The sequence below is a fragment of the Apiospora hydei genome (genome assembly GCF_038363865.1).
Source record: "Apiospora hydei strain CBS 114990 chromosome Unknown utg000004l_segment0_segment0, whole genome shotgun sequence".
In the NCBI taxonomy this organism is placed as follows: Eukaryota; Fungi; Ascomycota; class Sordariomycetes; order Amphisphaeriales; family Apiosporaceae; genus Apiospora; species Apiospora hydei.
Genome location: NW_027117363.1, coordinates 8,426,674 through 8,452,720, shown reverse-complemented (window position 1 = coordinate 8,452,720; position 26,047 = coordinate 8,426,674). Strand labels below are relative to the sequence as shown.

The 26,047-nt window shown below is 53.1% G+C and overlaps 8 protein-coding genes across 8 annotated transcripts; 2 read left to right on the top strand and 6 right to left on the bottom strand.

Annotated features, from left to right (window-relative positions):
- Positions 1–342: 342 nt before the first annotated feature.
- On the bottom strand, positions 343–944 carry PG997_005140 (uncharacterized protein; the record flags this gene model as incomplete). Its single annotated transcript, XM_066809455.1, is given in 2 exon segments — positions 343–696; positions 708–944. 2 exon segments carry the CDS (start codon positions 942–944, stop codon positions 343–345), a joined length of 591 nt encoding a protein of 196 aa, XP_066673073.1.
- Positions 945–2,063: 1,119 nt separating this feature from the next.
- On the bottom strand, positions 2,064–3,056 carry PG997_005139 (uncharacterized protein; the record flags this gene model as incomplete). Its single annotated transcript, XM_066809454.1, has 1 exon — positions 2,064–3,056. One exon carries the CDS (start codon positions 3,054–3,056, stop codon positions 2,064–2,066), a length of 993 nt encoding a protein of 330 aa, XP_066673072.1.
- A 189-nt stretch (positions 3,057–3,245) lies between these two features.
- PG997_005138 (uncharacterized protein) lies at positions 3,246–3,632 on the bottom strand (the record flags this gene model as incomplete). The annotated part of the gene is made up of 1 exon (XM_066809453.1): positions 3,246–3,632. One exon carries the CDS (start codon positions 3,630–3,632, stop codon positions 3,246–3,248), a length of 387 nt encoding a protein of 128 aa, XP_066673071.1.
- Positions 3,633–4,801: 1,169 nt separating this feature from the next.
- On the bottom strand, positions 4,802–6,259 carry PG997_005137 (uncharacterized protein; the record flags this gene model as incomplete). The annotated part of the gene is made up of 3 exons (XM_066809452.1): positions 4,802–5,424; positions 5,500–5,801; positions 5,895–6,259. The coding sequence occupies 3 exons, from the start codon at positions 6,257–6,259 to the stop codon at positions 4,802–4,804; spliced, it is 1,290 nt and encodes a 429-aa protein (XP_066673070.1).
- A 6,329-nt stretch (positions 6,260–12,588) lies between these two features.
- PG997_005136 (uncharacterized protein) lies at positions 12,589–15,543 on the top strand (the record flags this gene model as incomplete). The annotated part of the gene is made up of 6 exons (XM_066809451.1): positions 12,589–12,789; positions 12,855–13,703; positions 13,753–14,075; positions 14,134–14,478; positions 14,537–15,117; positions 15,311–15,543. 6 exons carry the CDS (start codon positions 12,589–12,591, stop codon positions 15,541–15,543), a joined length of 2,532 nt encoding a protein of 843 aa, XP_066673069.1.
- A 1,330-nt stretch (positions 15,544–16,873) lies between these two features.
- PG997_005135 (short-chain dehydrogenase) lies at positions 16,874–17,936 on the bottom strand (the record flags this gene model as incomplete). The annotated part of the gene is made up of 3 exons (XM_066809450.1): positions 16,874–16,981; positions 17,047–17,235; positions 17,307–17,936. The coding sequence occupies 3 exons, from the start codon at positions 17,934–17,936 to the stop codon at positions 16,874–16,876; spliced, it is 927 nt and encodes a 308-aa protein (XP_066673068.1).
- A 509-nt stretch (positions 17,937–18,445) lies between these two features.
- On the top strand, positions 18,446–20,305 carry PG997_005134 (6-hydroxy-D-nicotine oxidase; the record flags this gene model as incomplete). Its single annotated transcript, XM_066809449.1, has 7 exons — positions 18,446–18,654; positions 18,710–19,047; positions 19,094–19,155; positions 19,224–19,410; positions 19,466–19,703; positions 19,757–19,961; positions 20,015–20,305. 7 exons carry the CDS (start codon positions 18,446–18,448, stop codon positions 20,303–20,305), a joined length of 1,530 nt encoding a protein of 509 aa, XP_066673067.1.
- Positions 20,306–21,113: 808 nt separating this feature from the next.
- On the bottom strand, positions 21,114–25,522 carry PG997_005133 (intron-binding protein aquarius; the record flags this gene model as incomplete). Its single annotated transcript, XM_066809448.1, has 2 exons — positions 21,114–21,622; positions 21,682–25,522. The coding sequence occupies 2 exons, from the start codon at positions 25,520–25,522 to the stop codon at positions 21,114–21,116; spliced, it is 4,350 nt and encodes a 1,449-aa protein (XP_066673066.1).
- Positions 25,523–26,047: the final 525 nt, after the last annotated feature.

Genomic DNA, 26,047 nt, shown 5'->3' with positions numbered 1-26,047 from the left:
TGAGAGTATGAGGACTTCATTTTTCATTTCATATATCATTACAGAATTGAGACTCATTCAAGTTACTACACCACATCATGACGCCTCGTGAAAAACATGGACTATGTGAGGAAAGAGACAACAATTGAAAAAGTTCATATGCTTTAAAGCCAAATCTCGCTGTATTCTCCATCATGATAATATTACAAGTCCAATCTGTTGGTACCAAAGAGCGCATTACACCATAACATCCTTACACTCATAGCAATTTAGCTGTCCCGTCATTCCTTCTTCTCGCCCGCATCGTCGCCACCTTCCCCTCCACTCTCCTCCTCCTCCTCGTCGACCGCATCCTTCACCAGCTTAACCCAGGGCCCATGAATCGCCCCCGTCCCCGCCCCGATCAAGATCCCGAGCCCCGTCGTCGGGATCGACGCGATCCCCCGACCAGCGACCCCACGACCGTCCCCAGCCCGCCCGCGATGCCGGCCCCGATCCCCGCGCCCGCGGCGCCGCCCTGGAACGCGCCGTTCTGCAGGCGCCGCGCCCCTTGATCAGCTTCTTCGCCTTCTCCTCGAGCTCGCCGGCCTCGGCCCGCAGCTTGTCGGCCTCTTCCGGGTTCTCCTCGGCGAGCTGCTCGGCCCGCTCCCGCAAGGACCGCGACTGGGCCTCCAAGTCTTTCGACTCGGACAGCTTCTTGGTGATGTCCTCGATGAGCTTTCTTTGACGCCGTGCTTCTTCATCTCGTCCTTGACGGCCTCGACATTCTCGTCGGCGTCTTCTTCTGCCGGGTCTGTTTTTGGTGGTGGTGGCGGTGGTTGAGATTGTTTTGGCGCTTGCGTTTGCTCTGGTTGTTTCTGTTCCGGTTGCTTCTGCTCCGGCTTCTGCTCTTCTTTCTGTTGTGGCGTTTTCGACTCAGATTTAGAGGGAGGAGCGGGAGATGAAGTGGCAGCTGAGTCCGACATGGTGGGTGGTGGTGATGATGATGATGGCGGTGGCTAATGCTCGCTAGCTTGAGGTGTCACCTGAACAAGACAAACAAGGTTCAGGTCAGTAATATGATAGGGCTGAGACAGCGACGAAAAAAAACAAGTTGCTTTACAGTATTATTTTAGAGTTTTGTAGTGAATCAGCACCATTTCGAAAAGACAAACCAGAACATGGGGATTGAACTATGTATCCGTCTGGCAGGCAATCTTGTCTCACTAACCTATGACGCACCGTTGGCGAAATACTAGCAATATTACTGGATCTGGACAAACCGGCGCTGGTTGGTTGGTTGGCCTGCTTCAGAACCCTGTTTTTAGATCGTTCCGGGGAAACTGACGAACGCACTATATCGACAGTGGAGAGCGCCAAGCATGACATAGTTAGGATCGTTAGTAACCCACCTAGATTCTGTCAATGAAGTCAGAAAGTAAACGCATCGATCACAAAAGATGCCAGACAATGGGTATAGTCTTCGTACATATCACCTAAGGTCTGCACAATCAAGATTGGCATCGCATAGGGATTTCGCATTATGATTCTGCTCCCTCTAGCGACTTCATCTATCCATGTATGTCTGTAGCGCCTAAAGCAGCGCCATGTCTTATCAGCCCAACCAGAAAGCGCCAGCCAAAAAGTCAGGGGTCGAATTGTCTGTGGTCATTATTTGGCCAAGTCGCTGTCCATAATGCCAAACGTGTCAAAGAAGAAAACATGTACTAGAAGTGAAATGGGACTTTCACAGTCCACGGTGTGTATATGTGAATGCCGTCATCTGGGGCAGTCGCTGCTCGTACTGCCAAGTGCCACCTATGGATTCACAATGTTAGCATCTCCCTTTCAAAGGTTTTCAGGGAATGAACGGCACGTCTCAAAAGTGAGCGATATCGACTCTGTTATAAGCACGGCGTTCAATCTTCTTGGGCCGATTAGAACAAGAAGGAATGACCATCGGCACAAGAGGAAATGAATGTTGAACAGAAATGAACGAACACCGAAAGCTACTTACCAACATTAAGTCGTTGATGCTTTCGGGGGTCGCCGCGAAAAATGTCCGTGGCCAAAGCCTCTACGTATTGACCGTGTTCCTTCGTCCGCTACATCGCCGAGTCTTCCTCTTCCTTCCAGGGAAGGAGTCTAAGGCCTGGCTTCGTCGCACCAGGTATGAGCGTATAGACAACTGGGCCGAAGGTGTCCTCTTTCCAAGAGAAGCTGATGCCGTGGTTGACGAACAAAGGCTCCACTTCATCTCTGATATCGGCAACATGATCTGAGATACCATCGGGCCACTTCGTGACGCCAACAGTAACGCTAGTCAGCTCTGGGAACCTGTCAGGTGCAGCATCGGCAAGTTTGCTAAGAGACTTGGTCATGTCGTCCACCACATAGGAGATCCGAAGATGGCGGATCGACTTGGGCAAGAAGCTGACCAATAGATCGTCCGTGTCCTCGTCACTCTCGCGGCGAAGCGATCGGGAGTCAATGGTAATGTCCTCTAGCTTGGAAAACATGGCCAAGGACTCGATGCGGTCCATTTTGGCGTCGACAATGTCATACCAGAAATGGGGCTCCGGGCCCAACCGACTCTCATGAAATGGCAGAAAGGAGACACAGAGACGTTTCAGGGTATCCTTTGTTTGCAGAAGCACCCCAATCAGCTTAGTACTAAAGAGGGGAAAGACCTTCCAATAGTACTCGAGTTCCTCTAAGGCATCGATACTCCAGAGAAACTCCTCCAAGTGCGGCGGATACAAGTCGAAGATGACGAGCTTCTTGAGCCTGGCACAAGGAATAGGCCTGTATCCGATGTTGTGCCTTCTGTGAGGTTGAGGATGGCTATCCCAAACATTGACGTGACAGGAGTCGCACGCGAAGATCGTCTCCAGCTTAGGGGCTGATGCAAGCAAGCCACGCACGGCGGCTAGGCGGTATGGATTGCCTCGGCAGCTCATCATGCCGAGCTTCGTCAACGAGGGGAGTCGGCCCCTGGGCAATACCTCTTTCTCGAATGCTGGGAAAGCGACGTAGTTGTTGTCGACTGCGATGAGCACGTCCCGGGGATTGGTGCTCAGTACCATAGCCAGGCACATGATCCATCTGTGAGCTTCCTGCTTCCACAAGTCCAGTACGTCGCTGTCATTGAGCCACCCCTCAATGGTCTCAGAGAGTTCGCTGCACGGAAGCCAGTGCTTATCTTCGCTCTGACTGAGGAGAGCCCGTAGCACCTCAAGGTTCTTGTCCTCGCTATACTTCCTGTATGCTGCAGAGTGGTTCACGAGTTACATAGATACGACCTTGGAGGCGAGGTCCGGGCGTTCCACCAGCCTTGACACAAATGACAGGAGATAGTCATTGGATCCTTGCCACCGAGTACCGTTGATGTTAGGGTCGTTATCGTCGAGGAAATGCTTGCAATTTCCCGTTGCGTAGTAGTGGTACAAGATGGGCTCTGCTATGGCCCGGAAGCGCTTGGAAACCCGGCAGAGGCGGGCGAGAGTTGCCTTGCGTTGGCGAACGTCCTCCGTGTCTGCGTTGGGGAATGTGCCAGGGTTCTGGCAATGGAAGCACAGCTGCTCAAAGATCTTCACTACGATCTCATTCGGTAGGCGGGCGAAGGCGGTCGGCTCACGTGGACGCAGTGCGAGAGTCACCAGAAGTTGCCCCATGGTGTGCGGAGGGTGAAGACGCCGGAATGAGAGAGATGTGAAAGCGTAGAGAAGTGGGCAGTGAGAAAAGCCTAACTATTCAAGAAGACGGCGAAGCAATCGGCGCAAAAATGTGTAATCCCGGAGGGAAAATGCAGCGAGACTTGCTAAAGAAAAAAACAAAAACCGATGATGTAGGAAGCGAGATCTTGTGGGATGAGTGATGTGGTGGGAGGAGGAAGCAATAAAAACACCTTGAAACGAGGGACGTAATTATTTGGCATAAGTTAAGCCTGGAGGAAAAAGGACCAGTTCAATAAACCAGTACTAGCCCCACTTAGAAACTCGCATTGAATAGAAGGAAGAATCAGTAGAGCTGCCGTAGCAATAGGGCTCGAATGGCCCCGAATAGTTCCCAGCTGTACTGCCGCAGGAGCTGGTTGCCGGGCCCGGGTTTGCAGACTGAGGGTTGTGCGCTCACTCCGCCGAAACGGCACCAACCCACCACCGGGGAGCAACCAGAGTTGTTCTATGCAATGGACTAAACAATCTATATAATTAATGCCAAAACTAGACCCTGAATATCGTGGTAAATGCGGTGGTGTTCACCTTCACTAAACACCATGGTGTCGACCCCCTTTCAGGTATGGGCACCTACTGCGTATAAATACCAACTCACTATACATACGTGACCCTTTGACATGCTTCACACCCCAAATCATTGACTTTGATCTTCTAAGTCATCATTGCAAGTTTGATATGACTCCTTGATTTTAGTCATGAAGTGAGCGTCACGTTGGGCTTTTGGATGTTTGCGCACCCCTTGTGGGCCGGACTAAACCACAGCTCATCCATGGCAGACTGATTCTAACCTGCCAGTAGAGCTGCGCATACCTGAGTAAGTAAACGCACATGGATGCATACATGTTTACAAGTACAGTTTGGCCCATGGGATTGCTTGACGAAAAGCTGGAATTATGCAGCTCTGGTTCTCAGGGCCTCCCTTCTACGACGACGGCAATTGTGCTCAGCGCCATCTAGAATTCACGGCAAACTTGACATATGTATTGGGTCGAACACATCTGGCAAATCTCTAGAATAAGTCAATGCTATCTCAAGCTATCCAGTGGCTCGGATGCTATTCACAAGTGCCTCATCTCCTATACAAATACCCCTCTCCCCCTAAACAATCAACTCTGCCTCAACGCATCGTACTTCAGCACACTATGCATCAGCACCTCCGCCCCAATCGCGCAGTCCTCAGGACTGGTATACTCCGCCGGGTTATGACTAACGCCATCGCGACAGGGCACGAAGATCATCGTGGTAGGGCAGACGCGACTGGCGTAGACACTATCATGCCCAGCCCCCGAAACCACGTCCCTCACCATTCCGTCCGAACCAGCACCAAGCACATCCGCCGCCGCCTCCCGCACGCACCTGATGCAGTCCTCATGGAAGACGGTCGCCGTAGTCTCGCTGTCGGTGCGCCAGGAGACCGAGAAGTCGCTCTTGCCCAACGTGCCGCCCTCGTGTAGACCGCCGATGTCCTTCCCGGAAGCCAGGTCGGCGAAATCCTGCCTCAGTCGGGCTTCGACTTCTTCCACCGTCGCGTTCTGAGGTGCTCGGAGATCAAGGCTGAATCGGACGCTACCTGGAATCGTGTTCGTCGAACCCGGCGAGAGCGTAAGAATACCCGTAGACACGAGCGCGGAGTGCTTGGTTGCCGCCCGGTTTCCGTGAAGCATGAGCTTGCTGGCAAGGAGCAAAGCATCACTTCTGTTTGCCAAGGGAGTCGTACCAGTATGTGCGTCTTTACACGTAGATTTAGTCAGTCATCAGCCAACAACGCTCGAGAAGTTCCTTTCAATGGACATTGAGAACCTACCTCGGCCTTCTACCTCGATGGTGAACCACTTGTAAGCCTGGACTCCCTGGACAACCCCGATCTTCCTCCTCTCCGCCTCCAGAATAGGGCCCTGCTCAATGTGCAGCTCGAAGTGGGCTCCCATGGGCACACTGCGGTGGCTGGCCGGCACCTTTCCCAGATAGCCAATGCGTTCGAGCTCGGACTTCAGTGTGACATTGTCGCCCGTGACGGACCGGAGGCTGTAGGCCCTCTCGAGGGGCAGGGCTTCCGCCCATACCCCGGACCCCATCATGCTATACGGGAACCGCGCACCCTCCTCGCTACAAAGTGGTAGGTCAGCACCAAGTGTGGACGAGTGCTTCAGGAGGAAGAAAAGCAACCCTGTTAGAATAGATGGGGGCTTAAGTACGCACTTGGTCCAATTTACTACGCCGACAGGAAACTCGGTCTCAATGTCGTTCTCATGCAAGACCCGAAGCATCTCCACTCCCGCCATAATACCCAAGATCCCATCATACCGGCCCCCCGTAGGCTGCGTGTCCAAATGCGACCCCGCAAACGTTGCGGCGCCTTCTGAGCGTCCGGGCCGTACCGCGAAGATGTTGCCGATAGCATCGACGGTGACCCGACAGCCCAGCCCCTCGACCGTCTCCACGAACCAGTCACGGGCCTCCTTATCCGCATCCGAAAGCGTGAGGCGCGACATACCGGTCTCGGTGCGGGCTTCGCCCCACCGCTTACCGGTCCCCCAAGCACATGTCTCGTGGAGGGTCTCCATGAGCCGGCCTCGGTCCACCTTCAAGGAAGGCGCATCTCTTCGTCGAACACCACCATCGTGATTTACGCCAGACGACAGGGCTCGCCGAGATGCAGGAAAATACCTCGACGTAGTATGGTTGACTACCGGAGACGACACCGCTGCCGACAAAGAGATAAGGCGAGTGGTCCGGGAGAGGCCAGTCCAGCAGCGGCTCGGTCCAAGATAGGGGCGCCAAGCCCGTGAGTAAGTTACCAACACCATGACGTGTACAAAGATGGCGTGATGAGAAGATGTCCTGGAACGCCAAGATCACCCGTGGCACAGTGGACGACTCTCTCCCTTGCTTTCTCGGTGAAGGAACCAATAAGTAGACGAAACAAGGAGGAATTCTCGCTTAAAGGGGGTCTCGTCAAATAAGTCTCGCATACAATAGCCAACCCCTCTGCTCTCGTGGAACGAAAGAAAAATTGGCTTACCTCGATGTACATACGTAACTCGCTGTGTCTTGATAGGTCGGCCCTTCCGACCTCCAAGCGGTAACCACCTCGTAACGTGCAGCTCTTTCTTGTTCTTAGGTAGCCAGGAAGATTTCAAGATCGGTAAGGTGGGGTGGAGATTTAGAGGCGCCAGGGCGTTTACCCCTCAGCCCACGTATATTTACCTGCATTCGGAAACAGGCAACTGTCCAACTGCAATTGCTGCAAGGATGGATAAAAAAAGGGGAGCAAGGTATGCAGCCAGGCCATGCATCATGCACGAAGTTGATACGACGAGTTGCTCCGGAGCTTGCGCCGTTCTCGAACGGTGTTACACAGCCTAAAGCCACCAAATCATCGTGACGCCTGTGGTGACGGAAAATCTGGTCTCTTGCAGAGCGGATGCAGCAAATTCTGGTGTCTTTCCTTTGACAACTCTTGTGTTCTACTGATTCGTTCTCTGATAGAAATCACGCTCTTTCCAATCGTTGCTAGGCGATCACAGGGTCGGAGGCAGTGGCCGGAAATGTTCGCCGGGTAATATCGGTATATTGTCGAGCCCTCTTGTCAGCCTATAGCAAGCAACATCGCACATTGGCATTGTGCCGTGTAGCACTGTGCTTGGGAATAGGAGTTTGTTATTGTTGTTGTTGTTTTCGAGAGGCGACCCATCAGCCGTGGAGCGATTCGCAGCATAATACAGTCGCCCGTTTATATCCCAGTTTGGAGGGCCCGTCCCGTTCTGGCGATATCGACGGCCGGTTGGTAGCGATGGGATCGAAAAAGCGCCACCACCTCGGGACGGGCTGGCGGGATTGGCTCCGCGGATGGCTTGGTTTGTATTGAGGCGTGAGCTTTCTACGCGCCCGCAGGAAAGGATAAAGATTGGTATAGGTTCGATTCCTATCAGCGCTATTGGTATTCGCTTTTGATCGTTTTCTCCCGCTCGGTCTCATAGCATGTCAGTTGCTGTGTGTGTGTGCGTTTTACCGTAGCTGAAGTCTTTTCGGGATGAATAACGGCGGCCCCGAGGTATATCGAGGTCGGATTGACAATACACCAGCATCATTTCCTTGCTTGCGGCCCTGATGGCTGACAGGTCGTCGCGACTCCAGAATAGACTCCTGTCCCATTCTATGATCAGTTCCTCTTATCTGTCAACTACCCCCTATCCCTTATATCGACTGCGACTCCACCCTGGATCACACTGCCTTTGTGACAACTGATCGCACGCTTGGAATTGGTTCCGCAGCCGAACAATTAGGGAAGGGTGCCCGGAAGTCCGTGGAGGGCGAGAGACGTCTTGGAGCTTGCAACTTCCAAGGCGTACTCGCCCAGCTTGACAGGCTACACATAACTTGAGAGAAAGCATACCGGTTGGCTCGACTGGGCATCCACACGAAGAAACAAATCTCGGCTTGGTCCAATTGTTCCAAGGCGCTTATTCGGGTTGAGATTTTGCGATGGTATAAGACAAGTCCTCCTTTGGAGTTTTGGAATCCACCACTGGGTTGTATGAGCAACCTGGACGGCTCTAAGACTTATGCTCCTGGTGACAGTCCAGTCAAGCTAGAAACGTTCGGCCATGGCCCATGTAAAAGCAAGGGTAGCGGCAAGTCAGCACGGGTGGGAGGAGAGCCAGGCGATCAGTGGGAATAGAGACCGTGTAGATACCAAGAGACATGGCAAAGTCCGCAACCGTCACGCACGTGTCCAACATGTGGGTTGTCTCATAAAGAGGGCACCCAAGGCACGTTGATTGGGCATGCATCACGGTCCCCGAGCGTATTCTCAGGCGCTTATTACGCACTTGCCTTGGATCAATATACAGATTTGCCAACTCACACACGTGAGGTAATTCGGCTTGCGGCTGATCCCAGGTCCCACTATTGGGGGTTCAGGGTCTCACCAGGGTCCTTGGAATGATCCCGTCCTTGGATGTCGACATTTTCCCGGAGGAGAAAACATGACAAGTACCTACGAGTCTGGACTTCTCTTTCTCTCCTTCTCCCTGACCGCTTCCATGGCTCCACTGCCATTGACCATGTTGATTACGAGCCTTTCGTGTCTTTGTCAGCTCTGATTCACATATATCAGTACTGAAGATGCTGCCCGTGCTAGCGTTGCTTCCTCGCGGGGCTGAGCAATCCAAGGCCCTATGCCTTGGTTGATGGTATACTTGTGAGCGAGAATGCGACATGGAATGGTGATCAGTGTGCATATAGGAAGCTTTAGGCGACGAAGATAATATTGGCTTCTCCTAGCCAGTGAAGACATTGTTTGATGTATCATGCAGCAGACAACGCACATGATCTCTGTGTTCCACTTTGCACCCCCTGGAGTGTGCGGTGTCAGGTTTTCTAAGCAAAGTTACCTTGGAAGAGATTCCAGCCTCCACACCGCATACATATAGTATCAGATTGGAATCCACAGCAGTTTGATCCAAGTTTCCACAAAGATTGGACGATATCACCACATCTCGTAACACATGGCAATGCCATATGCTTGACTGGAACGACAGAGGGCGAGGTACGCAGAGCGCGCTAGAGCTGTGGTCTGTTGAGACAGAAATTCGCATAGACAGTTCTTCAATGCCTTCTGGGGGTTACGGGTTTTGATGATGAGGTTGGAATGATCTTCTGTCCGCGTTACAGCGCAATGTCTTGCTTTGGCAAAGGGGTTTCAGGGGCTCCACTAGGAGCTTATGGGGAGAACCTGGAACAAGATCATAGGATTGTCGACGAAAAGCAAGTAAAAAGGGCATGAGGTTATTGATAGAACTAGCAATTACGGCCCAGTCTGACGTGATGTGATCTGGTTGAAAAAAAAATCAGCGTTTCTTCAGCGGATACAGTGCTTACCTGCACTCTACGGTTGGAAGGATCTAGCCTCGGCATCCCGCAGCATCTAACCGAGTCTAGTTATAATGCTCGTCTTCTTCGAGTGGATTTTCTTTTTCTCCAGCCTGGTCTTCTTAAACGCACGTAAGCCGTGTCGGAGATAAGGTCCAGAGCCAAAGGTTCGCGTTCATGACCCATGTGAGGAATTAACGCTGGAAGATGAATCGGACCTATATCTCCATGACGCCCGGAGCAAATGGTGCGGAGGCACGATGCGATCTCGATGGAACTGGAGCGTCAAGTATTGTCGATGATCATCCAGGCTTCTCGATATATATAGTTTCCTGACGGGGTTGGGAGTCTTCGCTGTGTCCGATGGGCAGCTGCGCGGGCTGATCGGGTATATATCCCGGCCAAGTCGGCTCGTCGATGTCTAAGAAAACAATCAATTATTGGCTCTTAGCCAGTATCTATGACGCTCTGAGCAGTCCATAAAATGCGAGGTAGGTCCGCGTCGGGCATCGAACAGCGGAAAGCGGGCTGCACCTTTCGGGCAAGAAGACGCCAAACTTACGAGTGCATTCGCATGTCTCTGAGAGGAGGACTACGCCCGCCTGGCGTTCTCAGCTTCGCACTACTTGCCGGAGGAAAGATGGGAGATGGACCGGATGGCATGTCGAGCCACTGGCGACAAACCTGGATTGGAAAGTTTGTGGGATGAAGTCTCCCAAAAGTTGTGCCCGAACGCAGGAAGCAGAAACCGATGAAGTGACCGGGGAGGAGGGGCGTGCTCCAGGAATCTCCGCCAAGGTGAGACTCTATCTGACGGTATGGCATGTATGTAAGTACCCACACCACAAGACATCAAGATAGGAAAGATTAGGTAGATGGATCAGAAGCCCCGCACGTCCTCAACCAGCGCAGCGCCATGAAGGATGTTTGTCTTGCTTTTGGCGAAGAAACTGGCCCGTCAGCCTCCGCTTTTGGCGGCAATGACCAAGATGTTCGATCGCTCGAGCAACTGTACAGTGTACATGGAATTTGAAGGGCAAGCTGCCTGGATAGGTAATCTCAGACATTGTGATGGGCGACAGCGATATAATGCAGATCTATGCCCCATCCCATCCCATCTCAAGTGGAGGCCTAGTTAGGGCCTTGCTGGACCCTGGGAAACATGTAAAGGCGACCGATACGTGGTTGGTCGACAGATCTTGAAATAGGCACACGCATGTCGACGCCGTTGACGGCCCGAGGCTCTGGTGAGTGCCATACGTATTCACTTGCTGTATATGATGCCCAAGGCATGTAATGCTTGCCCATCTTGAGAAAAGAGGGTGCTCGTTGGATCGCGCATACGGATATAGCCGTGCTCTTTGGGATCCATTGATTTCATACAGACTACCCAAGATTGGCGCCTGATGAGCTAGATCAATACTCTGCAGCAAGGTCCGTAGTAGTGGGAATGTCGTTGATCCCTGCAGGCTCTCGAAAGTTCCGACACACCCTAGACAGCTGCTGCTGCGGTCAACCATTGGGCCAACTTGGCAGGAAAAGGGGAGCGACGCACACAGCATCTGGGCTGCAATGCAACCGGTAAGCCTCTGGCACTCTCGTCCAGGCTCCAGGTAGTTAGTTCCTTCACAGGCTGGGCGAATCGGAGGTAGTCCAGATACTCGGTAGCAGACCAGTCCACCAAGTACCAAGAAGTGCTCGTCGTCGAAATCGGTTTAGGTAGCCCATTTATATATGTAAGATCAGCCCGCCTGACAAGAAACCGTTTGGTTACCTCATATGCTATATCTTTCGTCAGATCCGGAGAAAGAGGACGAGTGGGAAATCCATATCCAAATGGCCTGGCGCAGACTATAACTTCTCTTACCTCCACCATCGGCCCAAGGGCGCATCTTCGACGACACAGCATAGAGCGAGCATCAGTTGTTCCCAACCTTAGGCGAGTAAGTGCCTACATACATGCCGTAGCCATGTACGCGACGTCATCGACTGCCCTGCTTTTTCTTCCCACATAAACGTCCGCCTGGAGTTTCAAATGGTACCTGCTGGGTTCCCACTCCGGCCTAGCATGGTTGCATTCGAGGTTGATTCGAGGTTGATTCGAGGCGATGCTGTTACCTCGTTGCGATTGGGGGTCGGTATACTTGAGGGACTAGCATCAAGTTCGGAGAGAACGAGCTAGGAAGAACATTGGCTAACCAGGATCTTGTGGTACAGTCAGCTGGACCAATCACCCGCAACCTAGGCCGGAGGACGCTCCGGACGCCAACAAAAAGTGAGAAGTGAGCAGTGCTGCCAGCCCTGGAGGATAGAGAGGCCTAGGGCCCATGCAAGAAAGAGCCGCACGACCGACATTCGAAGGCACGACCTAAACAGTCCGTCTTTAGCTGGTACTACTCCTGTCTTGGTCACGGCATCGTGTCTTGGCAGGGGTCTGTCTCATTGGAGGAAGAGCGCCGCCTTACGGGCTGCCACCTGACGGTCCAGTGCCCCAGGGCTATCGCACACCAGTACCTGGCCCCGAGGTCACATTTTGGTCACCTCTTGCTGGTTGCTGGTTTCTGGTTTCTGGTAGGTGCTGCTTCCTACTTATGTATCGATCGATGTTCGTTGTTTCCCCGTTACGGGCATTATCCCCTTGGATGCGAATTGCTGCTCAAACAGTGGGCCCGGCTGCTGGTCCAATTGGAATATCAGATATCTTCGGACCGCGAGAGTTTACGCCGCCGTGAACTTCGCTTTCTGTTGTTACCTCCGCGGGTTTATATGTCTCAAACGTTCTCCACTCAAGTTTGTTTGGGCAGTATTTCGCATTCAAGGGGGTATATCATACATCAATGATGTATCCTATCCCTCTGGCACCTTCCTGCGTTGCCTAAATGCCCGATGCTGGGCAGTTGGTAGGCGAAAGTCTAACTTATGGGACTTCCCTTTTCGCACTTGCCCTACCCACCTGCCTACATCACACCACATGGCAATCCACCAAACAAGCACCCGTTCATGGCCTTAATGGCCCATCATGACATCCCATTCATCTCAACCCCGACATCCAGACCCTACCGGCATTGCAGGCTTGCCGATGGACAGCCTGCCCTATGCTAGCCAGCATCATGCATTGGCCTCGAGCCGAAACCTTATGCCAGATAAAGGCGGTGATATAAATGGAGCTCTGACGTCGCTAGGCAGATCTATCGCGCACCCAGACTTCCCATTATTCAATGTTAGATGGAGCGCCGCTACGTACCCATCAGACCAGCCGCCGTTGCATCCCCTACTGAACGGCAGGGCCAAACGCCCGATGGCGAGCAAACCTCGGCCCCCAAACGGCGCCGCATCGGTGCTGCTTGCGAAGAGTGCCGCTCAAGAAAGGTTGCTTGCGATGGTAGCCGGCCTTCGTGTACGCCATGTGTTGATCGCAAAGCCGAGTGTATCTATAGGCTACGGAAAGATGGCCCGCGCGGTCCGTGGTTGGACCACATCGAGCTCATCGAGCGACTGTCGAGTGCCCCTGAGCCTGATGCTTTGGACCTGCTCCGTCGCTTGAGGGAGTCTACTGATCTGTCTGCTGTGCTCTCATCGCCCGGCGGTGGCAGCCAAGACAAAACCCGCTCTGCCAGCCTGGCTGCTAATCGGCCTCTGCCACCGCCGGCCTTTACTAAGCTTGAGTCGGAGCTGTCGTCGCTGCACCCCATAGCCTATCCACGTCTGAACCCAATTGATATCAGGGCTATATGCCGGGAAGCTCGGGGCGAGTTTGGATTCCGAACCGAATTCATGACAACAAAAAGTGACACGGCGAGTGTGGACAACGCATCGCGCCTTTCAGGCTTTATTGTTTCAGAGGCTCCAAATGCAGCCTTCACAAACTCACGCTCACCCTCGCTGACACCGTCAATGGATCACGTACGAAGCCCTTCACTGTGTGATAGTCGTCTTCATCAGCTACGCATGGATTATTGGACCAGAGTGCCCATCGGTGATGAGCTTGCCGCACGTGTCATATCCTCGTATCTGGTTAGGGAACATCCCATGCTGGGCCTTTTCGATGCTGAACTCTTCGTTACTGACCTAGTGGAGAGGCGTCTACGTTTCTGCACCCCATTTCTGCTGTCTGCGCTGATGTATTATGCATGTGTAAGTTGGTCGAACATGCTATGTTATTCCCCACTGACCGAACAAACAGCATCTATATGCTGCCAATGATCCCGGAACAGTGAGGATCGCCAACGCTTTCTACGCTGAAGCAGAGATGTTATGGACTTCGGAACGGGCTTCTGACAGCCTCGCAACTGTTGCTGGTACTCAGCTTCTTCGCATAATGGCCCTTCTTCAAAGTAGAGATCGGCAGTCCGTTGAGTTTGGCCATGAGGGAAAACTCATGGCTGTGAGATTGAAGTTGTTCGGCGTCGCTCATAGTGCCCAAACTGCATCGCACTTTGCTAAACTGTCTGCAATATGGAAGAAGGCAACAGCGCACACTGCTTGGGGCGTCTACAATTGGCTGACGTAGGCACTCCCGCTCCTATGATTTTCTTTACGGCGCTGACCACCCCTACACATCCAGACTCTACGGCATCTTTGAGTCCGACTATAACGCCATACCATACACCCCCATACTCCCGATACCTGGAGAAAGCATAACTGATGAGGTCGAAAGATACGGCGTCATCTGGCCAGCCCATCCGTTGCCCAGTTATGTTGGCTACATGTTTGGCCCATTGTGCAAACTGTGGACCATTGTACAGGAGGTTGCCGCTGTATACATCGTCAAGTCAGGCACTCTTGTAGCGGACAGGGTACCTATGTCCTTTGCCGAATCCAAATACCAGAAACTACTAGCATGGTCCGACACATTGGCAAGTACTTATGCCTACGGGCACCAAAGTCCAGCCAACACTTTGCTATTCCAGTGAGCTTTGCAACCCAGGTGTACTGCAATATCATCCAGCTAACCTTGAGGTATATAGCATGTTCTTTCACGGAGCCGTCTTGAACGTCTTTCGGCCCTTCCAGCGCCGTCCACATGGCTATAAAATGGAATCATTCGCCTCGCCCGACAGCTTTCCCACGACCGCCTTCGTGGCATCACTCAATCAGCTGAAACGTCTGCTGGTTCTGACTCACCTACACCATTCGCCGGTCGACCGGTCTCCTTTTCTTGCGAGTGCGCTCGTCCAACTTTTCTGTGGCATCTTAAAGAACGTCAACGATGCTGAGTGGAAACAGTACTTCGATCTGTGTATGATGATGGGCTCCCAGCTCTTCAAGTGGTACCATGTTCTCGGCCCCATACTTCAGGGCACTTTGGCTATGGGTCTGCGAGATGGTGCATTGACGAGTAAGGAGGCGCTCGATATGTTGCAGAGGTATGTCTCGGCCGACATGCACGACGAGCCGATGGAGGTTATCATGAGCGGAGCTGCGTTCACGCTCGATCTCGACTTGGTCATGACGGATCCTACGGACGCGATGACGCAATCGTTGGCACGGCAGTTTGATGAACTGGTGTTGTTCTCCGAGTTTGCCCATGTGGACGGCGACCATCAGGGTACACGGCCACACAGTAATGCGTCATGAAACTACATCTCCAGCAAATATTATCTCGTACTTTGGCGATATTCCTAGCTGCCAGTTGCCTTCGCAAAACCATTCTGCAAAAGATGAACGACAGCCAAGTGTTGTCTTGCAAGCTACTCACTTACTCACGTAACCAAAATGCTTCATCTTGACACAAGTCGAAGGCTGGAGGAATCCCCCGCGCCGGCTCCAAGCACCACGTCACGATCGAGGTGGTCGCCAGCTTCCCCATCCTGGTTTGCGACAATTTGCCGTCTCGTCTCCAGTGTCGTTGCTGGCTTCCAACGAACTCCTGCTCCGTAGTCTCGCTCATCTCCAAAATATTACCGTCGTTGTCCCAGTCATAGCGGAAGCGCAGTCCAAACCGACTCTGGCCCCCATCGAGCGAAACGGTTAGGGGGAACTCCCTCTCCTCTTAGACTCGCCGGCTAGATCCAGACACGGGGTATCTACCATCAATAAATAAGCATCGTGGTTGGTGGCCATAAATGTGTCGGCCAACGTCTCTCATTCTATCAAGGATATGGATATATGGTGCCCCACATGTCACGAATATTTCACATACGGCCATATCATGCTGAGTACTAGGGATCCCGTCTGCTCCCCGATATATAAGTAAGCAGCAGGTGATAGATTCAGCGTGGCTTGTTGATTCTGAGGGTGAGTTGGTGCACAATGCGGCGGCGGGCCTGATCGATGAGGTCAAAGCCTCTATCGAGCCCAATAGAATGCCATTCGAGCATAGTAACTGAATATTTGCAGCGCTTTCGGCCACAGGTTATCTGGAGAAATAAAAATAAAATACTCATGCTGATCAGTCCCTCATACGCCAAGAATGGAAACATGTCCTGATCCAGTCACTGTGTTACCACATTTTCCGCAACTGTCTATCTGAAATATCCCAGAAGAAGAGGAGTATGAGAGACACTGCTCATTGCCGCAGCGGGAGCTCGATTGATTGGTTCTGCGAGTGGCCTCGTAGTCCGATATGCGAGTCGCTCAACCGCTGGAAATTGCCGCCCTGGGGCTGTCTCTGCTCAGGCGTATATGATAGAGTGCGGGGATCGAGGTCCCGATCTAAGCGACGGTGGGCTCGACCTGGGTCGGGATCCAGAACGTCACCCCGTACTTGTCATAGTTGGCATAGCTCCTGCATATAGGGCTCATGAGAGGATTCCACCCTTGCCTGTCCTGTCGAGTATCACGACGTAGATGGGTCAAGGGGGCAAGCTATAATACAACGTTCGGGTGAGGTTGCATGTCTGCCTATGCATATAAGCGTCGCCATAAATGTAACCCGGGTACCATGCCAAGACCAACTCAAGTGGCTCAGCCTACAGACACTTCTATCACCAACACATAACCCCGCCCGTGTAATATGGCCGTTGGGATTCGGGGTCTAGAAAAACCACCCACCCTTTCCTGATACTCTGCTATAATGTTGTTTTAGTTGGCTTGGTGCTCTTCTTAGATAGCAGCCATTCTACCCAAAGTGGACTACGGATCGGGTATTAGCGTATGAAAAGATAGAAACATCGCTTCTTCCGAAACAAATCTGGAAAGGAAAGACGAGAATAGTAATACTTTCTAACTAAACCGTCTGAAAGAGCGTCACGAGATCGACGAAGAGCACAAGAAAGCATGCAGCGAAATTCGGGTGCTATTTAGGCGCTGGAGTCATTGCTCAGACCTTTCATCGCCAGCTAATATCAGCGGAAACCCGAAATTTAAATCTTCAAGGCTGTGCTGCCCGTGGTGACTTTCGTCCACTCGAGGGTCTTAGCCCATAGCTTCTCCTGCTTCCCCTCGTCCAAACTCTCGGGGAGCTCTTCTCCCTTTTCAAGTGAGTGAAAAAGCCTCGCTCGCCGGGGTGAGCTGTGCCCAGCGCGAGCTTCATTACGTCCTCGCCGGCCGGACGTGAAGTACGCATGGTCGGGTCAGAAAGCAGACGCAGAACAGGCATGAAGGGTTGAATCACGAAGCGCTGGGCCACTTTCAAAGCCCCTGGGGTGTTGGTGCGCAAGGCGCGGGAATTAGAAAGGTTACCAGGGTTGATGGCGACAGCGGTGATATGACTGAGGGCCGGATCCTGGGAAGCCCAAGAAGACAGTGTCAGAACAACTGATGGACATGGATGGGAATGGGGGCGCGGAGACCTACATGCAGCAGATGTCGATTCAGAGCATACGTCCAAGAGGTGATGGCCAGTTTGGAGTTGGCATACCTCTGGAAGCAGAGGGCGGCCTTTTTGTCGGCGGGATCCGGGGGCGGCTTGACCAGACGCTCCAGGTCGGAAGGGATCTCTGGTGGGATCTTCTCCATTGAGTTCTTGCCTGGCCAGTGGGCATCGCTAGAAAACAGCACAACGCGGCCGGCAGGTCCAAAGTGGCCCAGAAGCCTCAGGACGAGGCTGGCGTGGGCGACATGGTTCACCTGGAAGGTCTTCTCGTACCCATCGTCGGTGAAATCGGGGCCTTCAACGAGGTTCCAGTAGAAGGCATTGCAAACGATGGCCCTGAGAGGGGGGTATTGAGCGTTGGTGATGCCTTTGGCAATGTCCTCGGCAAAGCTCTGCACGGCAGAAAGATTGCCGAGGTCAAGCGCATGGACGGAAGTCTTGACGTTGGGGTGTCGCGCGAGAATCTGACGCAGATGGACAGTGTTTGCATCGGAATCCGAAGGATCCCGGACGGTGAAGATGGCAGTGATGTCGGGGTGTTCTTGAAGGAGGAACTCAGCAGCTGGAGTCGCCAGAGAGCCATTGGCTCCTGTGATAATGACAGTTCCCATGGCGTCACGAGATGGGATTCGGGTAGAGAAGTTCTGGTGGGATATCCGGATACCGGAAGTGAGAGATTGGATCAGTTCACGTCAATCAGTAGCAGGATGTTGATGTTGGTAGCTCCCGGGTACATATAGCACCGGAGGAATTACAGCAGGTACATAAGTACATATATATGCCCACACCATAAGCACACACTTCCCAGCCGTAAGCCTAATTATAACCGATGATCGACATATATTTACTCGTTACACGTCGTAGTGCCAACCATAATTCTCTTTGTATTTGCCAATGTGACATGCCGCCTCCTTACTTCTCGCTTCTGCCTTGCCAATATAACAAGTCTTTCCCCCTTGCATACGCAGCCCCTTCTGCTTCGAGCTATCAACCTCAACATAGCTATCGGCTGTTATGCTGTTGGCAATGCCTCCCACGTATTAATCTACAAAATCCGGACATTCTCGGTTTGGCCACGGTGCACTTGGCCACCGCCCATTCTTCCCGCCCGACAACAAGTATGGACGCCCGCTTCGACGCATTTTGTTCCAGCCTAGCCTTGTCGGCCCCACAGGTCAAGTGCCTCAAAGATGAAATTGCCGAGTCTGCCACCGGGCCGCACTCGCACGGGTCCGGTCTGGAGCTGGCCTGCCGCGCCGCCGAGATGGCCCTGGGCCCGGACCGCGTCGACACTTCGCCCCTGAACAACATCGTGGCCCACAAGACCTGGTCTATATACCCAGCATCACGTTCTAGATCACTATATACTAATAATTGAAAACAGGTCCCAAGCATGCACTGCCAGCCCTTATTGCATCATCCAACCGGCAAGCGCCGCCGACGTGACAAAAGCCATCCGGATTTTCCGGCACTTTGACGTCCACTTCGCCGTCCGCAGCGGGGGCCACTCGCCTAACCCCGGCGCGTCCAGTATCGATGCAAATGGCATCTTGCTGGACCTGCAGCATATGAATGCCATCAGTCTGAGCCAGGACAAGAGTATCGCCAGCCTCGGGCCCGGGGGTAGGTGGGGTGATGTCTTGGAAGCTCTCACTCCTCAAGGTGTTGATGTTGTGGGAGGCCGGATCCCTGTTGTGGGTGTTTCGGGGCTGATACTGGGTGGTAAGTCGCGAATCTTCGTAACTGTTTGGTAGCTAAACAGCTGTAGGCGGCCTACATCATCTCATGGCGGAGCTGGGAACCGCAGCAGACAATGTTGACAACTTTGAGGTGAGAGCTTGCAAAGAAGACGAAAGTCCAGACCTCGTCAATTGCCATTCGTATTGACTCTGTTATAGGTTGTTTTGGCTGATGGCACTGTGGTAAGTGCCAACGCAAAGGAAAACGACGACTTGTTCTGGGCCCTCAAGGGAGGCGGCCCAAACTTTGGCGTCGTGACACGATTCGATGTCCATGCAATTCCAGCTCGGAAGATATGGTACGAAATGAGAGTCTACGCGGTAGACGATCTTGCCGCTGTCTTGGGTAGGTTGTCGCATCCATATGACACCCGGATCCGTTTACTAATCTGCTGCGGTAGATGCCCATGCCACCTGGCAGAACAGTGGCGCAAGTGACACCAAGTCCACCGCAAGTCTGATCATGACTCCTGATGCCATCACCGCCGTCCTCCAGTACTCGGCACCTGTCGAAAGACCCGAAGCCTTCGCTCCATTCTACAACCTGGAGCCCCTCCAGCTCGCTGTGCCGTCGACCATTGGAACGTTTCAGTCATTGGCCACAATCCTCGGGAGCGTAACCCCCAACCAACCCATGCGGTAAGAACCCACCCTGTCTCTGTAGCCATGGATTACTCACATATCGCACATAGCCATGACTACCGTGCAACCAGTTCACGCATCGACGCACGGTTGTACGAGGACGTGTACCGGTTCTGGCGAACTAGGGCACTAGCAGTACGAGATGAGACAGGGGCAAACCAGACTTTCGTCATCCAGCCAGTCGTCCCCAACGTGGCTAAGCAGGGGATCGCCAGGGAGGCAACCCAATGGGTATCCCAACGGAGAATCATATTTGTGAGTTCCAACACCTTTCCGACCGGCCTTGGCCCACGACAACGCTAACGAAGATGGGTGTGCCTAAAGGGTGGACAACACTCATTGACTGGACTGACCCCAAAGACGACGAAAAAGTGCGTTCGGTCTCTATCGAGACCACAGAGCAGTGGAAGAAGCTTGGACAGGAGCGCAGCTTGCATATCCCGTTTCTGTTCATGAACGATGCCTCGCGGGATCAGAACTCGCTCGCTACCTATGGGGTTGGGAATATTGCGAGATTGAAGGAGATCTCGCTCAAGTATGACCCCACGCAGCTCTTCCAGAAACGCCAGAATGGCGGCTTTCTTTTGTCCAAAGTCTAGTGTAGCTCCTCAATCTGGCGAATCTGTCAGGTTTTAGAGATTTCTATTCTGTCTGTAGATGATTGTTACCTTCCAGCCATTATGAGAATCTGAGCTCAGACCGCGTTGTACCTCAGATTTCATCTCATCCTATATCCCCCCACCAATGTTTAGAAAGTGGGAGGCCCGTCGGCGCTGTGTCAGCCACCGTTATCGCATTGCATGCCTTCATTGACAACCCCAGTCAGCTGGTATTTTCTTCGCTGGCGGTCTCGTCTGGTATTGAATACCTCTGGATTCAGTCACCTGCATATGTCCCACGCAAGTCACCACACTGAAGAGAGTCTGTTAGACGCTAGTCATGGGATTGGCGGAAATGCGCAAACACTTTGGGGTCGTGTGCTCCGTGCTATACTTGCGCTTCCAGTAGATTGTGTCGAACCACATCATTGGGCTGAGGGTATCATAAGGCTGATCATCACGGTGTGTTTAAACTACCGCTATATTATCGTCGTGGCTGGGAAGGTCTATTTGGGGAAGTCATTACTCTGACCCCTTAGCGAGTCTTACCAAAATATTACGTCAGGATTGAGACGAGGGCTTGGTCTGTAGACTTCATTATGTTCGATCTATCCCCAGATCCATACGTGCGTCTAGAACACAAACCAGACCAGGACTTTAGCCTAGACCCCATCCCCCTTAACTTATACATGTTGCTTTCTGGTTCATTTTTCGTACACGACCCAATTCCTCTACCATTCTGGTATGATCCTAATCAAGCGTTTAAATATATTGGGTCATTTCATTGCCTCCTCGTTCCTCTCCAGTACTATCTTATCAGATCCCGTCTCCTACGGCCGTGCCGTCTTTCAGCTCCATATCCTCCTCCTCCCTCATCACCCGCGGCGGCAGCGGGCTGTTCGTAGCCCATCTCCTGCTCCTCATTAACCGGTTCGAGCACCTCGACGGCCTGGGCCGCCGGCAGGCCCCTCTCTGCGCGCAACTGCTCGACCTTGGCCTTGGTCATCTCAAACACGTACTGGCCCAAGTGCTCCACCCCTTCCATGACGGCCTCGCCCGGTACTGCGTCCGACTCTTCGGATCCGTCGGCCAGGAGGGGACGTTTCGAGGGCCACAGCTCGCCAGTCGCCAGGGTCAGCTTGTCCGGTCGCGAGAGCAGCAGTTCGAAGGCGGGCTTCAACTCGTAGCAAGACTCGAACACCTCGCGTCGGCCCAGGATATACAGGCCAAGTCGAGCACGCGATAGAGCCACCGTCAGGCGGCGGATGTCCCGCAGGTAGCCGACACGATTTGTCCGGGTAAGTGAAAGAATGATATCTATTCTTGTAGTCAGTCTTCTAATTCTTTCTTAAGCAAGCGGGGTGCTTTCAACTTACAGTCGTTCTGTTCGCCCTGATACTTGTCGACCGTGGTGACGATCTTGGGCAAACCGAAAATGGCATTCTTTCCACAGCGATGGCCCAGCACATCTTTGATGAGAGCGCGCTGCCCAGCGTACGTGGTGAGGATGCTGATCTTGGAAGCAGGGTATCCAAGTAGCCGCATGTACTGGTAGATGGCGACAGCGTACTCGGCCTCGCCGAGATTCTGGATGAAATGAGGCGTTGGCTCCATCTCGCCGCGGCCCTTGTAATCGGGCACGTTGATGAACTGATAGTCAAACTTGAAGCCGGCATTGGCCGCCTGGAACTCGGGAAGCGACTCGACGTGAGGCAGGTTGCCCAGGTTCGGGTATCTCCACGAGTAAAGGGCGGCAATGGACGAACGCGCACGGCCCTGCTGATCGAGGGTGATGACCGGGCTGCCAAGACGAACCAGACGGGAGAATAGGGACTGCTCGAGGTTGGCGTATTGCCGGAAAGCAAGATTCTGGATAACGGGTGAGTTTTGGTAGTGGTCACCGCATAGGACAACTCTTTGCAGCGCCGTTTGACCCTTCTTTAGCTTCTGCATCGCCAAGGGAATGAAGTTCTCAATCTCAGTGATTTGAGCCGCTTCTTCCATAACGACGTTGTCGTAATGGAACCCAAGGCTGGCGATCTCACTGCGTCGCATGGCCGCGTGCGTTGACGTCATGGCAACGATGCGGGCTTCATTGGTCAACAGGTAGTTGGCCTTGTCTCGGTCCCGTCGAAGGATCTCGAACGGCAAGGCATCTGCCAGCTCTATGAAGATCTTGGATATGTGGTGATAACAGCCGTTTGCAACCTTCAAGACTTCGTCTCGGGTCGCATCGGGCGAGAAAAGCGGCTGTGGTGCATCAGCAAAATAGGAATGGAATGGGAACGCCTGGACGATGTCGGTCGACGAGACGTCCTCTGACTTGGTTGCCTCGGTGAACTTTGCCCATGCAGGTAGAATATAGACAGAGTTGAAGTAACCAGCTGTTTCGGCTGAGTTGCCATGGGCGCCAGGCGCACCGATGCTTGCTGCCAAGCGGTTGACTTCATGTAGATAACGGTCCCGGTTCTCAAGGAACGACTCCACACGGCCATGCTTGCTGAAGTTGCTTTCTGTATCCAGCTCCTCCTCACCATGGCCCAGGCGGAGGAGATGACGTTCGTCAATGTCCAAAGCCACGATCTTGGCAAAAAGCTGGTTCAAGGCCTGGTTCGAATGTGCGATGAGGAGTGTCCGCTGCTCGGGGAAATTATGGTAGATGTTGTTGATGATTTGGGTAGCTACGTCCGTCTTGCCGGTTCCTGGAGGCCCAACAATGACCGTCAAGCCTGGCTGGGTTCCGGACATAATAGCATCAACCTGCGCAGCGGTGAATCGGACCGTATTAAGTTTAGGGGCATCAATTGGATAAGGGCCGGTATTGGGTGGCTCATAGGTGGAGACCTTGTATGTCTCGACCTCGTCCTTCAGCGCCGGCTCTGCGTCCCTTCTCCTCTTCTTGGATGGTTTGGTCTTAGGCTTCTCGGCTGCTTTACCGACGTAGTCAAGCACGTAGGGTGGCCCGAAGCTATCGGTCACGTCAAACCCTGGCTCAACAGCCTTTCCTGGCATGCTCTCTACGAGATGTTGCCAATTCAAGAAGGTATCGCGGTAGTCAACCTTGTTTAGGCGGTTGGGCAGATTCTTGTAGGTGGCACTGGCTGGATCTCCGTAGCCAAGGAAGACCTCGTGCAACCATGAGGCCAATGGCACTTCCGAAAGGGCCAGACTACGAATGGACTCCAAGACCGGCTTGAAGTTGTTTTCCCTGCCACTTCTTCGTATAACCAGGTTGATGCTTTCGTAGACGTCGGGCTTGCCGATCGATGCTCTATCCATATCCTTCTTGTAGGTTGCGGGATCCAATTTCAACTGGATTCTTCGTGAAGGGGACCTGCCGCCTTCCTGGAAATAAGCTGAGGGGTCTCGAATAAGCCGGCCTTTGTCGTCCATGATGTTAACCACCTCGGCTGTTCTGACCGCTACCAAGCCTAGCTTCTGGGCTTCTGATAGCTGCGCAGCACCTCCATTGAGGGTTGCTTCAGAACTAGATGCGTCCACAGACACAAGGAACACGACGTCGTCGGGCCTGAGTGAGTCCCACTCACGGCGGACTCGATCCCCGAGGCGCCTCACATCGATGGAAATCTCCACTTTGACAGCCGACGGCTTGTCATCTCCAACAAGTGCCGGAACAACTTCCAAAATTGAGGGTCTCGGTATTGGCAAGGCCATTTTGGAGAACCCTGAGAAGTTGGTTTCCCCGGCTCTTCTAGTCTCGGGCCGCAAGCGCTTCAGAGCATCTTCGATGTCTCTTCTGATACCGTAGAAAGCCTCATACCGATAAAGCGTCAACGACCTCCAAAGGAAGTCTCCAACGGAGAGATATTGCAGATTGAGTTTGGGAAGGGCAAGGGGTCGAGAACCATCGTAGCTTTCGGTGCCCTGCAGGTTGAACTCATACAGATCATATTCCGTAGGCACAGTGTTGGGAAGAGATTCTTGGAAGATGCCGCGCTTCTCGAATGTGGTGAGTAGGACTTCCATTATGAATACTCTAGTGACCGTTATCCCGGCCGATGCGGGGTACTCCGTTCGCAGTTCGAGAAGGCCAGCGAGCTGGAATATCTCCTCATCACTCAGAGGCTCAAGCAGACTCTTGAGTTCAGGTCGCTTGTCGATTGAGCCATAGTTCGAGAGGGCTAACACGGCTAATTTCTCTTTGAAATGCCTGAGGGCTACGCGTTGTAGCTTTGCTAACGAGGCGCAGTGGCGTTCGTACGTCTCCGACCGGCTCATTTGGACGCCGGTCTGGTCTTCGATGTTGAAGTAGGTATAGTGACGAAGTAGTCGTGATTGCTCACGCAACAACCGATTATCCTCATCCTGGTACATGGGCGAGAAGGCCAGCGCCACCAAAAGATGGAGGTCCTGGAGTAGGTGATTGACATAACGCCTGGTGGGCAATTGACTTTGCAGATCGGTAATTAATTCGAGGAAATGCTCAGCATACACAACATGCTCCGATTTCCTTTTCGGCTCGTGCAGCAAAGCTAGGAACTCCAGGGTAAGGGTGTAAAGCCATGCCCTTTCGAAGCGTAGGCGGGCCTTTGTCTCATCGTCGGCCGAGTCGTATCTTTTAGCCGCAGCCCTCCAAGCTTTCCTCAGGTGTGGCGTTTTCTCCAGGCCGTTGTCTCTCTTGGTCTCGGTGGACAGGTTGTGCCAGATGGAGATGGAGACCAGGGGCGCGCATTCCTTTCTGACAATACCGCAGTCCAAGCTCTGAAAGGCGTTGATGATGAAGGACAGTAGATGTGTCCGGAGAGGGAACGACAGGGTGCGGTCGAGGGTCATGGAAAGTATACGGCGGAAGAGGGTGGAGAAGTCGAGGGGCCGGTTTTCGAAGATGGACCAGGTCTCGAGGTGCTCGCGTGCCTTGACATTGGTGATCAGGGCGATCAGCAAGACGTGGAAGTTGGAGGCATCGTCCGAGTAGCCGGGCCAAAGATAGCTCTCGAGGATCTGCAGGCCTTCCAAGACCAAGAGGGACTTATACTGGAAGGCCTCCTTCTCCAGAGCATCCCAAATCTCGCGCTTCAACACATCGTCCTTGACCTTGACCTTGGTCGCCTTCTTGGTGCTCTTGAGCCAGTGCTGTTTCGCTAATTGGGCGAACTCGCTGCCGCCCTCGATGTCGGCGGCGGTTGGGCGAGCAGTGTCGGCTTTCTTCTGGGCCGCTTTGGAGTCGCCGGCCTTAAGCCGCTTCGCAGTCGGCATGATCGATGAGATGCTCGATCATGTATGCGAGGCCGGTGTTTTCGCACGTTCCGTCCGAGGAGAGTATGCGACGCGTTGACCCTTTTACTCCTACTCGGGTTGGGAAGAAATAAACAACACAGCAGCAACAGCAGCAGCAGCAGCAGGCTATTATGCAAGTTGCGTCGCGATGGACCTTTCTTCCAACCTAGGCTCTAGTCTACTTATCAATGCAAGCTCTCCGTCAATCAATTATTTTTTGTGGCGCTGCTTGAGCTGAGCTGACGTGCTGAGTGGTTGGATGGGAGTGTCTTGTTTGTCTGATGTGTGGCGCAAAGACTAAACTCAAGACCTGTTGTTGTTATCAGACCTGGCAGACCCCGTAAATCGTGTCGTTTAGCGCCCCACTCAGCAGGTACCTTGCTAAAGCCACACCTGCCTTAGGCGGTCAATCGCGGCAAGGCCTACACCCCAGCTCTTTCTTTGGCGACGATTGGGGCGTACCTTGCTTGTCCAGTAGTGTGCATCGATGGAGTTGTAGCTCGA